General features: G+C 34.0%; 1 protein-coding gene across 1 annotated transcript in view; it reads left to right on the top strand.

Moving 5' to 3' along the window:
- The window catches only part of CHIC1 (cysteine rich hydrophobic domain 1), a 34,217-nt gene extending 14,914 nt beyond the window's left edge, over positions 1-19,303 (top strand). The window contains exons 3-6 of the mRNA XM_039859982.1: positions 309-464; positions 9,043-9,099; positions 9,385-9,444; positions 13,161-19,303. Coding sequence (XP_039715916.1) covers positions 309-464; positions 9,043-9,099; positions 9,385-9,444; positions 13,161-13,211 — 324 coding nt within the window. The 3' untranslated portion in view covers positions 13,212-19,303. The remainder of the gene's footprint in view (positions 1-308; positions 465-9,042; positions 9,100-9,384; positions 9,445-13,160) is intronic.
- Positions 19,304-19,704: the final 401 nt, after the last annotated feature.

Genomic DNA, 19,704 nt, shown 5'->3' on the forward strand with positions numbered 1-19,704 from the left:
AAAAAAAAAACTGCTCGATTGGTATCCTTTACCACAAATTTTATTGTTGTCGTATTAGTGTTGGTAATTTCAGAAGATTGTTTTTGAACATCAGAATAAGTTCTGTAAACATGAAATTGAATTCTTTTGCTTTCTAATATCAGCCAGGAGTATGTAATATATATTTATAGGGGAAACTAAGGAAGAAATGTACTTAAACATGTGTAATTCCTTACAGTATTTGTAATAAGACAAACATTTTCTTCAGGTTTAGAGATAAATAGTGGAAAGCTGCCCACAAACTGTTAAAGATTATGCCCTTGTTGTAGGTGGCCCCGGAAGAATTTAAGACCAGCATTGGCCGTGTGAATGCATGCTTGAAAAAGGCTCTCCCAGTCAATGTGAAATGGCTGCTGTGTGGTTGTCTCTGCTGCTGTTGCACACTGGGCTGCAGCCTGTGGCCTGTTATTTGTCTTAACAAAAGAGTGAGTAATGATTTTATTGTATAACAACGATAAGAGCTAATATTTGTTAAATTCTTGCTATGTACCAAGTATGTTGTATAATTTAATTCTCATAACAATGCTATCCTCATTCTAGAGAGTAAATCATTTGTCATCATTTTAAATAAGTGCAGCGTTAGTGGAGTACTTAAAAAAATATAAATGTAACTGGGCTACTTATTCTTTTTAACAAAGCCTGAAGCAGTGATTTAAAGCATTTCTAAGCTACAGGTATATGGGAGAGCTTAATCTGATTTGAAGAAAGGCAGAAGTGAGAGTGATTTACAAAGTTGGCGTGCGGCAGGAATCCTGCTTAGTTTTGGACATGAAACAACATTCCAACATGACATTGCTAGTTAGTTCGTGAATTTAAGACTATTATCTTAATCTCAGCTTCTTTAAAATTTTATTTTACTCTTCAAATGTGTTTTCCCCAGTGTGAAGATATCTTTAAACTTTTTAATTGATGCCAATGAGGAAATTTAATTTATTTTATCTAAATTTCTTTTTCCTGTACTACACTGATGATTTCATTTAAACTTTTAAATAATAACTAACCTACCGAACCATATTCAAAATCACAGTGATTTCATGAAGGCCGAAAATATTCCTAAGAAGTAGTTAATATATTTTTCTTTCCATCTTTTCTCTCGCCCTCCTTAATGTCTACTTCAAAAAGACAAATAATGAAATATTGCCATTCCTACAGCTTTTCGAAAGGAAAAGTTAAACATTTTGTTGATTCCCTTGTTAACTATTGGTAGCTTAGAGCTTTACTTTCAGTAGAGCTTAGTTTGTTGTTTGTCATAGAATGCACAGTGTTCTCAAATGGCTTTCTATAAGTTAAAAAAATGATAATAAATTTCTTTCTCAGATTTTCATGTCTGTCTTTTAGAAGTTACCAATCTATAACTCCTATCTATCCCCATTATTTTTAAAGTCTCAATGTGCATTCATTGTGATTTGGATTTTCATCATCCAAATACAGCCAATTTCAATTACTTAACGGATTTTTTCGTTTGAATGTTATCCAGGATCTATCTTTTTTTCTGATGAACTGTTTACCCTTGGCATATTTATTAACACCCGCACCACAGGGACTGTAATAGAGAGAAGCAATAGGCCTTTAAAGTGAGATTTTATGCTTGCCTGGCTGTGTTTGCTATTTGTTGGAGCTGTCAGTGTTAGAGGCTAAAGTTTCCCCTGTGTCCTTGTTTTTTCTGGCCTATTTTCTTTAGATTTTCCTAGAGACTTGTTAGATACCATCTTTCAGTTGCGTTCCTGTATTATAATGTAGAAGCCTTATTGACATAATGGTAAGGTTTTGGGGCACCAAGAGTGTTCTATAGTACTGTGATGTGGCCTACGTTTTTTAGTGATCCTGTGCTCCTGGGCTCTCCATCTACAAGTGCTTCTTGATTTTCTTTTGTTTTGTTTTCCCCTTTAGGTGGGACAGGAAGGCTAGGGGATGCTGGAGTTGTGTATTTCCCTTCCTCAAGATTTGCTAGGCTCTGGTAAAAACCTCAGTAGGTTAGGCTCTGGGACAGTAGTTTCTCCTGAGAGTAGGATTTGTTACGAACAGAATGTTCTGGGCATATTTGGAAGTGTTTGCTTTTCCCCTACTGCTGGAAGGATTAGAGGATTTTTCTCCAATTGCAGTGAGAACCTGATAGGGCTCCATGTAATAAAACTCATAAAAGTGTGGGTGTCTCCTGCAAGACTAGGCCCCCTCAGAATTTTTAACTCTGAAACTTGTCCCCATTGAACTTACAACAGTTCATCAATTAAAGTTCAAGTTCTGCTACCCTATTCCTGGTTCTCACAGTTTCCCTCTCCTGCATTTCTACTCTGGTAAATTGTTGTTCTTTGTGTCCATCTGTCTGTCTTTTCAATTTGGGAGGCGATGATGTGTCCTGTGACTTCACTTCTCTGACATATCTAAGGGGAGTTGTTGATTTTCAGGTTCAGAGTTTTTTCCTTGTTGTGTGGGCAGGAGAGACAACTTTTAAGCTCCTTACATGCCTAAATTGACCTCCTTCATTTTTAAGTTAATTTGATGCATCTAAGGTTGTTTGCTGACAGTATTTTTTCTTTGCATTGCTTTCAATTTATTGTTCTACTGTCATCTGCCTTATGTTGTTTCTAATGACAAGTCAGCAATTAATCTTATTGTAAATTCTTCGTAAGTGATGAATCGTTTTTCATCTTTCTGTTTTCAAGATTTCCTATTTTTCCATGGCTTTCTATTTGTATTGTGGCGTCTCTACTATAAATCTCCTTGAGTTTATGCTACTTAGAGTCTCTTGAGCCTCTTGGATGTGTAAATAAATATATTTCATTAAATTGGGGAAGTTTTCAGCTATTATTTCATTAAATTTTTCTTCTGTTTTACTTTTGCTCTTGTCTTTTCCCGGTACTCTCAATAGAGGTATATTGGTATAGTTAATGATGTCTAACATTTCTCTGAGGCTGTGTTTAGTTTTCATCATTGTGTTTTCTTTGTGCTCTTGATATTTTGTAATATCTTTTGATTTGTCTTCAAGTTCATTGATTATTCTTCCACTTCAAATGTACTTTTGTGCCTTTATACTGTTTTTTTTCCATTATTATACTCCTCAACTCCAGAATTTCATTTGGTTCTTTTTAATTCTGTCTCCTTGTAGATATTCTCTAGTTAATGAGACATTGGCAGCATAATTTCCTTTAATTCTTTTTTATTTCTGATATAGCGTGGCATGTTAAATTCCTTTATCGTGAAAATCTGAATTCCTGTTTTTGTGCATGTGTCCTCCTTGCTGTGCCCATTTAAAGTTACTTCTAATCCATCTTTGCTTCTTTTCCAAGCTTCTGTACCTCCATAAGAAGATTCAGCAGTCAACCTTTAATTTTTTGAGTTTATTCTTTTTATTTCAGTGTAGGATCATCTGTCATGCAGAAACTCCATATATTTTTGGTCAGCTGATGACATTCTTTCTTGATTTCTAGTATGTACTGGAATTTTTGAAAATTTTCTATTGTGGTAAAATACACATAACATAAAATTTAGCATTTTAAACATCTTTAAATGTACTATTCAGTTGCATTAATTATATTCACAGTGTTGTGTAACCATTACCACTATCTATTTCCAAATCTTTTCCATTACCCCAACAGAAACGTTTTAGCCATTATAAGTAATAACTCCTTGTTTCCCCTCCTCTCAGGCTCTGGTAACTTCTAATCTACTTTCCGTCTCTACACATTTACCTATCCTAGATACCTCATATAAGTAGAATAATTCCATATATGTCCTGGCATTATTTCACTTAGCTTATTTCTCTTAGCATAATGTCTTCAAAGTTCATCTCTATATCATAGCATGTTTCAGAACTTTATTCCTTTTTATGACTAAATAGCAGTCCATTCTATGTATATACAATATATCGTTTCTCCACTCATCTGTTGATGGACATATGAATTCTTTCCACCTTTAGGCTATTGTAAATAACACTGCATTCACCATTGCCATACAAGCATCTATTCAAGTCCTTGGTTTCAATTCCATTGGGTATATATCTAGGAATAGAATTTCTGAATTATATGATAATTGTCTAGCTTTTTGAGGAGCCACAAAACCATTTTCCATTGGAGCAGTACCATTTTACATTCCCATAAGCAATGTACAAGGATTCCAGTTTCTCCAGATCCTTACCAGCATTCATTATTTTTCATTTTATTAATAATAGCCACCGTAATGGGTGTGAAGTGGTATTTCACTGTGGTTTTGATTTATATTTCCCTAATGACTAGTGATGTTACACATTTTTACATTTGCTTATTGGCCATTTGTATATCAGGTACTTACTTTGCCCGTTTTGTAACTAGATTGTTTATTGTTGAGTTGTGGGAATCCATATATTCTTGTTATTAATCCTTTATGAGATATATGAATTGCAAATATTTTCTCCGATTCTGTAGATTGTCTTTTCACTCTCTTGATAGTGTCATTTGATGCATACAAGTTGTTAATTTTGATAAAGTCTAATTAAACTATTTTCCCCTTTTTTGCCTCTGCTTTTTGGTATCATATTCAAGAAATTATTGAAAAATCTAATGTCGCGAAGATGGTCTCCTACGTTTTCTTCTAAGACTTTTATGGTTTTTGCTCTTATGTTTAGTTCTTTGACCCATTTTGAGTCAATTTTTGTATATGCTGTAAGCTTAAAATCCAACTTAATTCTTTTGCGGATGGATATCCAGTATCCTTGCAGCATTTATTGAAATGACTGTCCTTTTCCTCCATTGAATGGTTGGCACTCTTGTTGAAAATCAGTTGACCATGTATTTGATAGTTTACTTCTGGGCTCTCTATTCTGTTCCAGTGGTCTATATGTCTGTCTTTATGCCAGTAGCATATTTTTTTGGTTACTGCTGCTTTGTGGTAGGCTTTGAAATCAGGAATGTGAACAAATAAGAAAATTTGTTCATTTTCAAGATTGTTTTAGCTAATAGAGGTCTCTTGAGATTCCATATGAATTTTAAGATTGGTTTTTCTATTTCTACAAAAATGTCACCAGGATTCTGATAAGGATTACATTGAATCCATAGATCGTTTTGGATAATGTCATCATTATAACAACATTAAGTCTTCTAATCTATGAAATCAGGATGTCTTCACATTTTGGTCTTTAATTTCTTTCAGCAATATTTTATAGTTTTCTGTGTACCAATCTTTCACCTCCTTGCTTAACTTTATTAAGTATGTTATTCTTTTTGATGCTATTATAAATATAATTGTTTCCTTAATTTCTTTTTTGAATTGTTCGCTGTTCTTTGGAAATACAACTGAATTTCGCATGTTGATTTTGTATCCTGAAACATTGCTGAATTTGTTAGCTCTGACAGACTTTTTGTAGATTCTTTAGGGGTTTCCACACATAAGATAATCTCACCTATAAACAGAAATGACTTTACTTCTTTCTTTCTGATTTGGATGCCCTTTATTTCTTTTCTTGCCTAACTGCTCTGTCTAGCATTTCCAGTAATACATTGAATAGAAGTGGCAAAGGTGACCATCATCTACTTCCTGTCTTAAAGAAAAAGCTTTCAGCCTTTCACAATTTAGTATGATGTTAGCTGTGGATTTGTTTTTAGCCCAGACGCAGGGAAGATAGGATCTGCTAATATTCACTATTTGTCAAGTCTACCCAGAATACATCTGCCCTAGGAAGCTGGGAAGATAGAAACTGCAACTCAGTCGTCAAGCCAAGTATATCAGCTCTCCCATAACACAGATGTGTGTCAGAAAAGGGAGCCGCACTCTTCACCAGATGTCCTGCCAGTTTTGCAGAAGTTAGGGGTAGAGAAGTGGATGCAGCCTTGCTGTTACCACCCATTTAATATAGGCCTTCTACAACACAGAGCTGTGGAAAATGAGATCTGCCTATTTTCACCATCTAACAAAAAACTACCCAGAAGAGCCATTTGACTCCAGGGAGCTGGGAGATAGGGAGACTACCTGCCACTCAGATCCCAAGTTTGCTAAAACAGTTCTTTCACGAGGTAGAGTAGTAGAGATATGGGTATAGTGGCTAGCTCTAATACCAAGGTCTCCCATTGTTCTTACCTATTTTTCATAGATTCTATTGAATAAATGCTTCTCGATCTGTTGTAAGCTCTTTGATAAATCTCAAGACTATTTCACCGACTGTCCTTGCTACTACTGGTCAGCTTAACAGCTGTCTCCAGGTGACAGATTTCTCTAATGTCGTCACATGGCCATTCAGGAAGGGCTCTCACTCTCTTGATGGTATCTTTGACCCAAGTTTTTCATTTCGATTAATTCAAATTTATTGCTTTTAAATGTTCCTGGCTTGCGCTTTGTGCATCATATCTAAGAGGGCTTTGCGTAACTTCGCACAAACATTTATTTACTCCTATGTTTTCTACTTGTTTTAGTTTCACACCTCTTACAATTCAGTCTTCGATCCATTTTGAGTTAATATGGTGCATGGTTTGAGATAGGGTTTCGAATTATTATTATTATTATTTTGGATATCCAACTGTCCCAGCACCATTTGTTGTAAATGCTATATTACATGAGTGTTGCAATTCCTGAACATGCAATATCTTTCCATTTATTTCCCTGTTCTTTAACTTATTTTAGCAGTGTTTTTAGTTTCTGTTTACAAGTCTTATACTTCTTTTGTTACATTTATTCCTAAATATTTTATTTCTATTATGAGTGGAATTGGTCTTTACTTTCCTTTTAGATTGTTCTTTCCTAGTGTATAGAAATACAATTGACCTTTATATCACTTTTCCATCCTTGTGTTACTTTTCCATCTAGTGTAACCAGTTTCTACAAACCTAATAGCTTAAAACAACACCCTTTTATTATTTTACAGTCAGATGTAAAGGCACGGGGCACAGCGGGGCACAGCGAGGTACAGCGAGGCACAATGTGGCTCAATAGGGTTTTCTTACTAGGATCTCACAAGGGCAAAATCAAGGTGCTGGCAATGCTGCATTCCTTTCTGTAGATTCTAGAAAAGAATTTGCTTCTAAGCTCATTCAGGTTTTGGCAGAAATTATTTCCTTTGTATAGATTCCGTGTGGCCCTTACCATCTTAAAGCCAGCGGTGGTGGTTTGAGTTCTTTTTGTGCTTCAGACCCTTCTGACTATCCCTCTATCAGCCAGAAAAAGTTCTCTGCTTTTAAGGGCTCAGGAAATTACTTTGGGTCCACCAAAATAATCCATGATGATCTCCCTGTTTTAAAACCAAACCATTAATAACTTTAACTGCATTGTGTCCCTTTTGAAACATAAAATAATATATTCACAGGTGTAACTGCAGGGAGTTAGATCACGTGGTCCACATTTCTACCTACACCAATCTTTTTTCCTGCAACCTTGCTCAACTTATCAGTTCTAATAATGTCTTAGTGGATTTCTTAAGGTTTTCTCTATACAAGATCATGATGTCCACAAATGAAAGTCGTTTCACTTTTTCCTTTCCAATCTAGATTCCTTTTATTTCTTGTTTTTGTCTAATTGCCCGGTTATAACTTCTAATACAGTGTTGAACAAAAGCAGTGGGAGGAGATGTCTTTGTCTTGTTCCTAATCTTAGAAGGAAAACATTTAGTCTCCTTCCATTAAGAATCATGGTATCTGTAGATTTAACATGGATGCCCTTTATCAGGTTGAGGAAGTTTCCTTTTATTCCTATTAGGAAATTAGGATTTTTGTCATGAATAGGTATTGGATTTTTGTCCAGTGCTTTTTCTGAATCTTGAGGATCTTTCTAAATCTTAAGATGATCATGCGGTTTCTGTCCTTTTTTCTATTAATATAATGTACTACATCAATTTACGTTGTATTCCTGGGATAAATTCCACTTGGTTATGATATATAATCTTTTTCATATGCTGGTAGATTCAGCCTGCTAGTATTTTGTTGAGAATTTTGTGTCAATATTCATGGTATTATTTCCTCTTTAACTGTTTGGTGGAATTCATCGTTGAAGCCATCTGGGCCTGGATTCTTCTTTGTGGAAAGATTTATAATTATTAGTTCAGTCTCTATTTGTTGACTATCTGATTTTGTTTAGAGATTCTATCAAGTACAGTGGCCCCACAGTAAGCTCTAGCCACCATTGTCACTGATCTGGCCCACTGTAAATGAGCTGAAAACAATTGCTATTGGTCGTTAACTTACATAGTTGAACTTACATAGAATGGTTTCTTATGTTAGTGCTTTGGAAATCATTTCAGATAAACTCTAATTTGTACATCATTTAATTTTAGGGAGCAGTTTCAAAATTTAACAATTCCTACTAGCCTTTTTTTATTAGAAACCTTATAAAACTCTTAAAATAATAATCAAAAATGCCTAGTAATATTTTATTTTAATGTTTTTGAAGGTTTTGCAAACTTTTCTTACTCCAAATGGAGAAACTCAGCCTCTGTCCTGTTTACTATAGTTCTGCTTCTCTTGTTTATTTTTTTTCCTCTAAATACAAGTTTTCTGCCTCACGGTTTTTAACATGTTCTATTCAGTGGAAATTCCAATATATGTTGGCTTGCTTTATTGTACTTATAGACATTAATGGACTACTATGTGCCAGGCGTTGTGCTAGGAGCTCTGATAGGAAATTTTATGTGAGGAATCAGATTAGCCTGGCACATTGCATGTACATTGAAAAAATAACCCTGTGAAAAGGTATATTGAAATGTAGATTAGGTCCATAAATGAACTACTAGCAATATTAGTAATTTCTATATATTTAATTTTGCAACACATATATTAAAATCCCGTGTGTGTGCATGTGTGTGTGTGTGTGTATATATATATATATATATATATATATATATGAGAGAGGAAGATCTTATTATAGAAGTATATTAACCACCCTCTTTTGGCAGTTTCTGTCAGTTACATTGCTTTTTTCTTGATTTCTAATAGAAAAACAAGAGGAGAAAATAATGAGATCTTACAAGTAAGCAAAAAACTATAGATACACATAGTTTACAAAGCTCCTCAATTCATCTTATAACAAAGTCTTGATTCTTCCTCTTAGACCAGAAGATCAGTTCAGAAGTTATTAGAATGGGAAAATAACAGATTATATCACAAGGTAAGAAAGTTTAAGCAAATAAGTGCCCTCATTCATGTATTTGTATTATTAAATTGAAAAATGAGAATTTTTCAGGCCCAAAGAATGGATTTGAGAATTAATACTCAATTTTTAATGCATATTCTTTAGGTCTTTAAATTTTTTAATGTATGTTATTTAGAAGGTATTTGAAAATGCTGTGTTTTGGATCTTATACTTATTGCTGGGTTATTTTCAGTGATTTATTCAAAGGTAATAATTAGTATAAATTGATAGCAAAATTTTTAACAAACTATACTTTTTTAGCTTGCTTTGCACTGGAAGTTGACTAAAAGGAAATGTGAAACTAGCAATATGATGGAATATGTAAGTATGAAGTTGCTTTTTCTTAAACTTTTTAGATTCCATTCTAATTGTTATTACATTTTACTAGACTTATGATTTGTCAAATTGTCTACCATTTTTCTCCTCAGCCGGAACTTTTTTTTTAGTCTCATAACTTTTCCATTTTTCTTTTCTTTAAACTTTTATTTTATTTGTTTCAAGCATGCAGTACATTGGTTAGACATTTATATACTTTATAAAACGATCCCCCTAATTGCTCCCTCCCTCCCCTGGCCGTCCACCTAGCCAATATATTAATGCTAACTGCATTCCCTGTGCCGTGCTCCCCATCCCTCTGACTAATTTGTACTTCTTTAACCCTTCACCCCATTCTCCCAGCCTCCACCCCTCCCTCCTCTCTGTCCATCACCAGATTGTCCTCTATATTTGTGGGTCTGTTTTAAATTAGTTTGTCCTTTTTGTTCCTTAGATTCCGCATATAAGTGAAATCATATGGCATTTATCTTTCTCTGTCTGACTTATTTCACTCAGCATAATAACCTCTAGGGTCATCCATGTTGTTGCAAATGATAGGATTTCATTTTTTTTTAATGGCTGAATGATATTCCACTGTACATATGAACCATAACTTCTTTATCCAGTCGGCTGTTGATGGGCATTTAGGTTACTTTCATATCTTGGCTATTGTAAATTGTGCTGCCATGAACATAGGGGTGCATAGATCTTTACAAATTATTGTTTTGGTTTTCTTTGACTAAATACCCAGAAGAGGAATTGCTGGGTCAAAAGGTATATCCATTTTTAATTTTTTGAGAAACCTCCAGACTGTTTTCCATAGTGGCTGTACCCATTTGCAATCCCACCAACAGTGTGTGAGGGTTCCCTTTTCTCCGCATCCTCACCAACACTTGTTGTTTTTTGATTTATTGAAGACAGCCGTTCTGACAGGTGTGAGGTGATCTCATTGTGGTTTTAATTTGCATTTCTCTGATGATTAGTGACCTTGAGCATCTTTTCATATGTCTGTTGGCCATCCGTATGTCTTGTTTGGAGAAATGTCTGTTAAGGTCTTCTGCCCTTTTTTAATCCAAATGTTTTGTTATTGGTGGTGGTGGTAAGTTATAAGAGTTCTTTATCTATTTTGGATATTAACCCTTTATCGGATGTAATTCGCAAATATCTTCTCGTATTCAGTAGGTTGTCTTTCTGTTTCGTTCATGGTTTCCTTTGCTGTGCAAAAACTTTAGTTTGATGTAGTCCCATTTGTTTATTTTTTCTTTTGTTTCCCTTACCTAAGTAGATATATCCCCCCAAAAATATTACTAAGAGCAGCTTCAGAGAGTTTACTGCCTGTTCTCTTCTAGGAATTTTATGGTTTCATATCTTACATTTAAGTCTTTCTTGTATATGGTAGAAGAAGGTAGTCCAGTTTCTTTCTTTACCGTGTCTCTGTCCAATTTTCGCAGCACCATTTATCAAAGAGACTATCTTTACCCCATTGTATATTCTTGCCTATTTTGTCATACATTAAATAAGCATATAAGTGTGGATTTATTTCTGGACTCTCTATTCTGTTTTTATGCCAGTACCATTCAGCCTGAACTTTTGTCAGTTGGGATATAGAGGTGTCCTTCCACCTTCTTTACATTTGTAGCCAACATAAAATATCTTGAACAAATGATGCAATCAAAAAATGGGAAGAAGACCTGAACAGACTTCTCCCTAGAGGACATACAAATGGCCAACAAATATTTGAAAAGATGCTCAACATCGCTAACTATTAGGGAAATACAAATCAAAACCAGAATGAGATACTATCTCACACCTGTTAGAATAGCTATAATCAACAGGACAAGTAATAACAAGTGCTGGAGAGGATGTGGAGAAAAAGGAACCCTCATACACTGCTGGTGGGACTGCAAATTGGTACAGCCACTATGGAAAAGAGTTTGCAGGTTCCTCAAAAAAGTAAGAATTGATCTACCATATGACCCAGCAATCCTTCTTCTGATTACCTACCCCAAATATTTGAAAACTCATCCAAAAAGATTTTTGCACACCGATGTTCATAGCAGCATTATTCACAGTGGCCAGGACATGGAAGCAACCGAAGTGTCCTATGATAGATGAGTGGCTAAAGAAGCTGTGGTACATATATACAATGGAATATTACTCAGCCATGAGAAGAGATGAAATACTGCCATTTGAGACAACATGGATAGACCTTGAGATAATCATGCTAAGCGAAATAAGCCAGACAGAAAAAGTTGAAAATCACATGATATCACTTATATGTGGGATATAAACCTAAAAGCAACAAATGAGCAAGACAAACAAACAGAGACTCATGGACATGGACTATAGACTAGAGGTTACCAGAGGGTAGGGGGTGGGGGAGGAAGGGTAGGTAGATGGGGTAAAGTGGGTCAAATATAGGGGAGTAGTGGGAGGGTGAAGTGGGTAAAGGGGATCAAATATATGGTAGCTAAAGGAAGTGAACTTTGGGTGGCAAACACACAATAGAATATACAGATGTCAAATTATAATGTACACCTGAAAATTATATAATTGTATTAACCAATGTTACCCCAATAAACTTAATTTTTAAAAGTTAAAAAAATATATCTTGAAAGCTAGCAATTCTTTCAATGTTAGAAAAATCTCAGCCAGTTATGTTTAGATGAAAATATAGCACAACCTTAATCTTCTTATAACTTAGGTGCAAACCATTGCATATGGTGATGGACACAGCTGCTGTTAAACAAAATATTTCCAAATTTAATCTTGTCAAAACTTGCATAATACAGGAATTGACGTCTAAATTCTGGATTCATTTTCCTCGTTCTTTTTAGTCAGCTGACATTTAACTTTTGGGGAAGAAACCATAGTTTCTGTTTTTGTTTTTGTTTTTTTCTGAAAGCTATGCAGTCTTAATCCCAAAACATAAATTCACATATAGCCAATGTGATAAATTCAATATCATTAACCTTGAGAAGAATATGAAATTTATCCAAGCTTCAGGTTGCTGACATGTAGTATATAGTTCACAATAAACACTCCACTTTCATCTCATAAATAAGAATTATTCTGTTATCTTTACCCATTTTGAATACTTTTGGAAAAAAATTGTACAAATGACCACAAATCTAAAATCTACTATAGATAAAGGCTTATATGAACTATTATAAATTTATATATTAAATTTATACATTTATAAATATCTTAGGTTATTATTATCATATTTCTAAACCTTTAATTAAAATGTTTTAATCGATCTATTTGGACACTTTATTGCTTTTTTTACAAACAGGTTATAAGAGATAGTAATACTCAACCAATATCAGCAGCTTTAATTGAAAAATACATAGATGTAATATAGATGAAGGTATTTTTTCTAATCTATATAGCAAAATTTTAATCCCTTAAACTTTGCTTAAAAAGGGGACAGAGAAAGTGAGGAAGGACATAATGTAATGGGGTTTACTTTTCTGCTCCTAAACAAATAGTTATTGTAAATCAGGTAATAAAAACTATTAGCTACAGTAAGTTATATTTGCCAATCTAATGAAAACGTGTAGTAAGTACTTTTTATAATTGTTTTTTATATTTCACTTACCTTTTAGTATATGACCAAGATACAGTCCTGTGAAAAATGATTATAGACTTTCTGGGTTATATACGTTATAGCAAATGAAAATTACTTTGTCAATATGTTCTTATTTGTTTTTATTTTGCAGGTAATACTAATAGAATTCCTACCAAAATATCCCATATTCCGACCTGACTGAGGAATTTTATTCAGTCATTTCTGTGTTACCTGTCATTTCCTACCCTTAGTGCCTTGTAGATGATTTTGGAATGAAGATGGTCTCCTTTGCTGTGTTCAACTTATTCTTTATAATGGTAGAGTATTCTGCTCACACTTTTATTTGTGTTGGTTTAAGAAGAAAATTTGCACATTTTTTTTTGTTAGGTGAGGTTTGTGTTTTGCACTCTCAATTTTTAAATAAATACACACACATACATATATATGTACACATATGTGTGTGTGTGTGTGTGTGTGTATATATAGTTGCCGTTAAAGATAAAACATCAGTGCTGGTGTTTAAAAAACAAAAACTTGTTCTGAGCATGCTGCCTTATAATTTTCATACTCAGTGTTTCTAAATATGCATCATTTTTCTAGGCTTCTTTAATGCTCTGCAATCCCCTATTGGACACACATGAATAAGCTTTTGGTAGCTTTTAGAAATGATTTTACCTTTACCTGCTTTTAAAGGACATGCAATTAATAGCAATGGGTTTGTCCTGCACTTTGCTAAATTATCACTTATGTTAGTGGATAAAATATTTAAACTCCTAAAGACTTGTAAATATTGTCTCTTTGCGTAATGTAAAATGTGATATGCCATGGTTTACAGAATGTAATATTACTCTTGCTGTATTGCCAACAATTCTGCATAGATTTTAATATGAATGAAGTTTGCAAGCATCCTTTTCAATATAGACTGTTAACATGCTGTTTTATGGCAAAGCCGTAATAAGTATGTTAAAAATTTCAGGTGTAGGGCCAGGTTGCCCTTTGTAATGATTTGATTGAAATCGAAATTGTCGTCTGAGATATTCTTCAATGCACCTGAAACCCAGAACCTTATTTTTTCCATTTAATTCAGTAATTCCCATTTCGTACCCCACTCTTACCCCCAAAGGAATTCATTTGACATCTGACACATTTCACAACCTCGCTATCTTTGTTTACTTCCCTTCATGTTTCCTTTTCCTCATTCGAAAATACACACAGTTATGACCTGTAAGGAATGTTTCAAGATTTCAAATGACTTGGTTGGTGTCAAGACCCCCTTGAAAGCCACTGCTAACAACACCTTTCTGGAGTTGTGATGCTCTACTTTGGGAAAGAGGGAAAGCTAATTGAAAATATGTAGTGGCTGAATTATAACCGATTCAATATTCTTAATCTTATTTTTGAAGATCTCTTTTTAAACATTTGGCTGTTATTAATGAGGAAAGACAAGTATTTAAACCAAAGTATTTTAGTTTATAAATTCACGACAAATGTAGCCTTTTCATTTTTCCTTCATAATTCAAATGAGAGCATCACACTGTAATTGTTCTAGAATTTGAATTAGCATAATCAAAGCTTTGTATTGTGTTAATTCAACCACAAATGTATGTCTGTATATAGGCATTATTTGTAATTCCTAGTGCTAAATATAGAAGTATCTGGGACCGAATAATATTTTATTTATCATCTTACTCTTACTGCTTTCAGTAAACTTTTTTAGGCAAACATTCATCCCAGTGGAGAGAACAATCATTTCTTCATCCAAGGTTAAAAGCCTTTTAAGCCACTTTTCAATTTTATGCCTAATTTGAAATCCAGTAAAAGAGGGAAAAAAGAGACACTACTTGATATGTGACTATAATATAGTCACTTCCCTCTGTAGAGCAGCCCCATTGTCCCCAGCCACCCAGCCACCCAGAATCTCTTAACTTTTCATATATTGTCTGTCTGTTGTACAATCGAAGGTGTATTTTTATAGACAAGGTGGAAACTGCTGAATATGCATACCAAACTTCTTGTTTCATAGCTAAGGTCACGGAAAATTGTATCTGTGGTTTATGTTCCGGCTAATAACAGGTTGATGCTTCAAACTGTGATAGTTTAATACCAAAACTTGTTTGTAGAATAGTACAAAATTTCTGATTATCACTGACAGAATAATTATTTTTAAGTGTCTACCCATAAAATCTCATTTTTAATAAACTTAGAATTTAGCCATGCGGTGGTCATAGTAACTTTTTTTTTTACCATATATAAATCACACTTGGCTTTGCTCGAAGACCAGCAGAAAGTGGTGAATCGTTTCCATGATATAAATATTGAGATAGGAACAGAGTGCATCTGGACACAGAGTAGAATTCAAGCTACAGAGTATTTGTTATAAAAACCATTTGCCAGCATGTGTAAACTTAATTTTAAAACTTACTCTAATTGCTCTTAAATTTATTATTTTATTGATCATTAGGCTGGTTGACTCATTTTATTTTCTTGAAATACTCAGAAAATACTGTTTGTTTTTTTCTTTCTTGTATGACTGGTTTTTTTTTTTCTAACTATTTTCTTTCAGACTGGGCTGGTTAGCATTTGGGTATTTGGGAGGGACTGTTATCTTTTTATGAAATTGGCAACAGTCGAAGCTAAAATGACAGAGCACACTGTGGTCGTTAATTTCTCCCCCCCATTGACTTTTTTCTCTTTAATCCTCAAGATAGAATATACTTGGATATTTTTCATGAAGTTAGTAAAATATTTGTGTGGAAGTTGTTTTTGGGTTGAAGAAAGTAATTTTGAAATTCTTTGTTGCACAATATTCCTTTATGAAAACTGCTGTGGTTCTTTCCAGAGAAAATAACATTTATTTTCCAAAGTATATAAATCTCACAAAGCTTTGAGGTTACAAGTTAAAAGTGGTCTTTCTCTAACTTCCCCTTATACATCTCCACCCCTGTTACCCCTTGAAACACCCAAATTGTATAAAATGAAATCCGCTCAGACCTTTTTCAGCTACTCTTTGTTCCCTTCTACCCCTTTTGTTAATTTAGGAAAGAGACCCTTATAGTCAAATGTTAAAAGATGATGGAGAAGTGCCTTGTCTTTTTTGAACAGAGATAACATTTAATGTTTAAGGAAGCAGAATGGATGAATTGGTAGGCATTAGACTTAAAACCATCTTTTTCAACTAAGTATAAGAATATTTCACTAACACATTATATTTCTTTTATTTATTTAAAGTCATTTTCCTTATTTTTCCCCAATCACGTGATATATTAGTGACAAAATATCGCAAGACTACTAGTCACTTAAATAACTAGTATAATCTGAATGCTAGTAAACATGTAATTTAACATGGTTCTGGTACAACAATGGTCTTTGACCCACCAAAATCCACTTAAGTATTTAATGGACATACTATTCGTATTATTATGACCTATAAACACTAATGTCTGATCAGTTAATCAAACTGTATTATTATTTAGTACTATACCATTTTAATGAAATTTCCTTTTTTTTTAATAATCGAGTGGAGTTCCATAACATTTGTAAGCCTTTGAACAAATAGTATTTTTTCAAATGTATGAGAGCTTTAAAAAACCATTAGCATTTTGATTTTGTTTACAAGTAAACTGATACTTAACAAAAATCAAACCTCACTACTTGAACAGTATTTCATTAGAATTGACTTTGACACAGGAGGATATGGAAATTATATACATCTGTTTATATTGGAGCAGTTTCACGTAGTGGAAAAAGTTGGTAATTTGATTTTATGAGACTCAAATTCATTGAAATAGGTCCTGTTATGCCTATAAAATTCTGCTTTAAAAATAATCCATTTTGCAACAATTGTCAAGTTGTTCAGGTTCCTTTAAATGGTGAACTATAAGGAAATTTCCCACAGAAAATGAATAGGGTTTATTAAAATTACTTGTACATGTAGTGTGTTGAACTAAAAATAAGGATGGAGACTGATGATGATGAATAGATGATGAGATAGATAGATAGATGGATGGATGATAATCCTTATCTTGCCCCAAATTTCTCTTTCCTGATTCTGAGCCAGCCTCTTCGTTTTGATCATGGCAACCTGAGAATATGTTCTATGAGAAAGTGATGTAACATGGGCTCTGAGCAATTCACTTAAATTACATGTCAGTCTTTATCTGTAAAATCATAAATTGAACCTAGAGCTGTACAGAAAATTAGAGATTACTTAACATTCTGTGATTCCAGGAATCCTTAGGAAATTTTTACTCTACAAAATCTCAGAATGATTTTTCTAGGATCGAATACCCTTGGTGGAAACACTCGCAGTGCCTTGAACACAGGAAAAGTTTAATTTACCAGCTGGCTCCTAGTTGATGTGTATTCATTATCACAGAGACTCAAAGACCTGATACCTGCTAGACCTCGGCCTTATGTAGTAAATGAGAATGAATGTAGTTTCCCTAGGAACTGAGGACTGAGGTCTGTACACTTTGCCTATGTGGAATCTGACTATGCAGTTCGTATCCAGACAAGAATGATAGCTGTGACAACAATGGAGACGCGGGCGGACTCACTTTGACATTGATGCAAAAAGAGTTTCATATCCTATCCAATATCTGTTTCAGTGACTTATTAAGTTCCATATCCTCAAAAAAACCTGATGGAACAAATTGATAATATTAGATGGAAAGGAAAGTGCTATGGAATTCAAACCCAAGTCATTTCTGGTTGGTTCAATTCTTAGCTCTGTTCCTTAATCCCTCTGTACCTCATGTTCTCATTATGCAAGTGAGGACAGTAATCTGGACCTACCTCACAGGGGAATTGAGGATCTTTTCATATATTAACATGCCTTTTGAAGTTGACTGAAAGATACACTGGATATCATAATTTTGTAATTTCTAAATTCCTTTAAATCTATGTTTTGTTATGTTTTCTTTCTCTGTCAAACCTTACAGAATGGGTGTTGCGGTTAATTTACTATTTGGTACTAAATTTTGTTATCTATCTCCTATGTGTTAACATGGGTAATTGTGTTATGTTGATATTTCATTTGGGGAGAAAAAAGCAGGTGGATATAAACCAGCAGTGAGGGCATCCTTGAACCTTTCTCAGTATTTCAAAAAGTATACTAAAAATTATGCATTTACCTGTAATATTTCTGCCGCACAGGCCAACTGTGACATTGAATTTCTGCACATTTTGCTTAAAATTTTTTTCAGTTCTAACACTGGTTATCACATATTGATCAGAAGTTGTAAATGGAAGTTATGCTTTTGACTGATTTAAAAAATAAGAAAGCCTTTTATTACATGCAATTTAGTAAACAAAATACTCGAAAACATGGGGAAAGAATATAAAGCGATCCTTCTGGTAAAGTGTTAGGAGCCACTTTTATAAAGGAACTAAGATTATTTGACCCTCTCCACAGGTTGCCTACCCAGTCCCTAAATAATGAAATGCTAGATTATGTGTGTTCATGTGTTTTGCTAGATTGAACTATATAAATTCAGGTTGGGATTTGCTTTCAGTTATTTTTTTCTGTTTCAGAACTATATAACTGAGCTAGTTTATTTGAGTGTGTATATGTAAAACATACATACACACATAGGATTGCAAATGTGGAAAGTATTATGTTCTAGCATTGGAGTAAATATGAGTTTCTGAGTCTCAAAGTAGTTCTTTGTATAAACTCAACGTGATGAGTCGAGGCAATAATTTCTCAAATGTTCCTTTTATTCTTGTTTATTTTGTTTCCATTTATCTTGGCTTCATTTTCTTAATTTTCCATTTTTCTAGTAGGCAAATAGTATAAAATTGTTTTAATGCCTAGACTTTGAAAATAGTTACAAATGTTTGAAATTATATAACCTACCAGCTAGTTCGCCATCCTTGGACTAACCACATATAAATATGAGTCTCAGCTGCAAAAACAGAAAATCCTGGTAGCCAAGAAGCAGGCATTGTGATCAAAATATCTGTGTGAAAAATCTACAATTTCTACTTTTCGGCAAAGGATTCCTGTTGGGACAGGTTTACCAGAAAAGAATAAAGGTGGCTATGTCCATTCAAACCAAGAACGTCATGCATCTTGTATTGTTACATAGCCTATGGAATGAATTCATTTTTCTCCCTTGAGTTCTGGAGCGCCCCCCGGAAGAACTCAGCCTACATAACAGCTGTGCCAAAATGGAGACCTGCCTCTGAAATGTTCACTGCTGCTTCTGTCGTTGTTGACTTGTCAGATGTAAAATTTTATTACCTCAGGATGCAAAATTACAATAAAGTGCAAATCTGTGTTAATCAATTGAATTGCTGTTCTTAGGTGGATCTTCCTTTCCTCCTTCCCTGTTTTCATCATCATAAGGTAATTACTTAAGTCTTTTTAAGTAAAAGTCTATATTTTGCATATTGATCCTTCCCACATTTGCTAGTGTAATGTCTGGCCCTGTAAATAATTCATGCTATATATTGGCTTGGGCGGGGGCCTTCGTTGTGCCCAACGTTTGGAATTTGGCTAAGTAGGAATTCGTTTCTAAATGATTTTGCATTCGCCTTGTATGTCTACCTGTGAACTCTAAAAATAAAGTACAAGTAGAATTCCATCTTACATAAGCATAATTTTTAGTGCAAGAAGTATTGAAGATACTTGGCAAAAATTTTGTTGGTGGTGGTTACATCCCCATGATTATTTTGTAACTGCCGATTTGTAC

Source organism: Pteropus medius, unplaced genomic scaffold (assembly GCF_902729225.1).
Source record: "Pteropus medius unplaced genomic scaffold, Ma_sr-lr_union100, whole genome shotgun sequence".
NCBI classification, from domain to species: Eukaryota; Metazoa; Chordata; class Mammalia; order Chiroptera; family Pteropodidae; genus Pteropus; species Pteropus medius.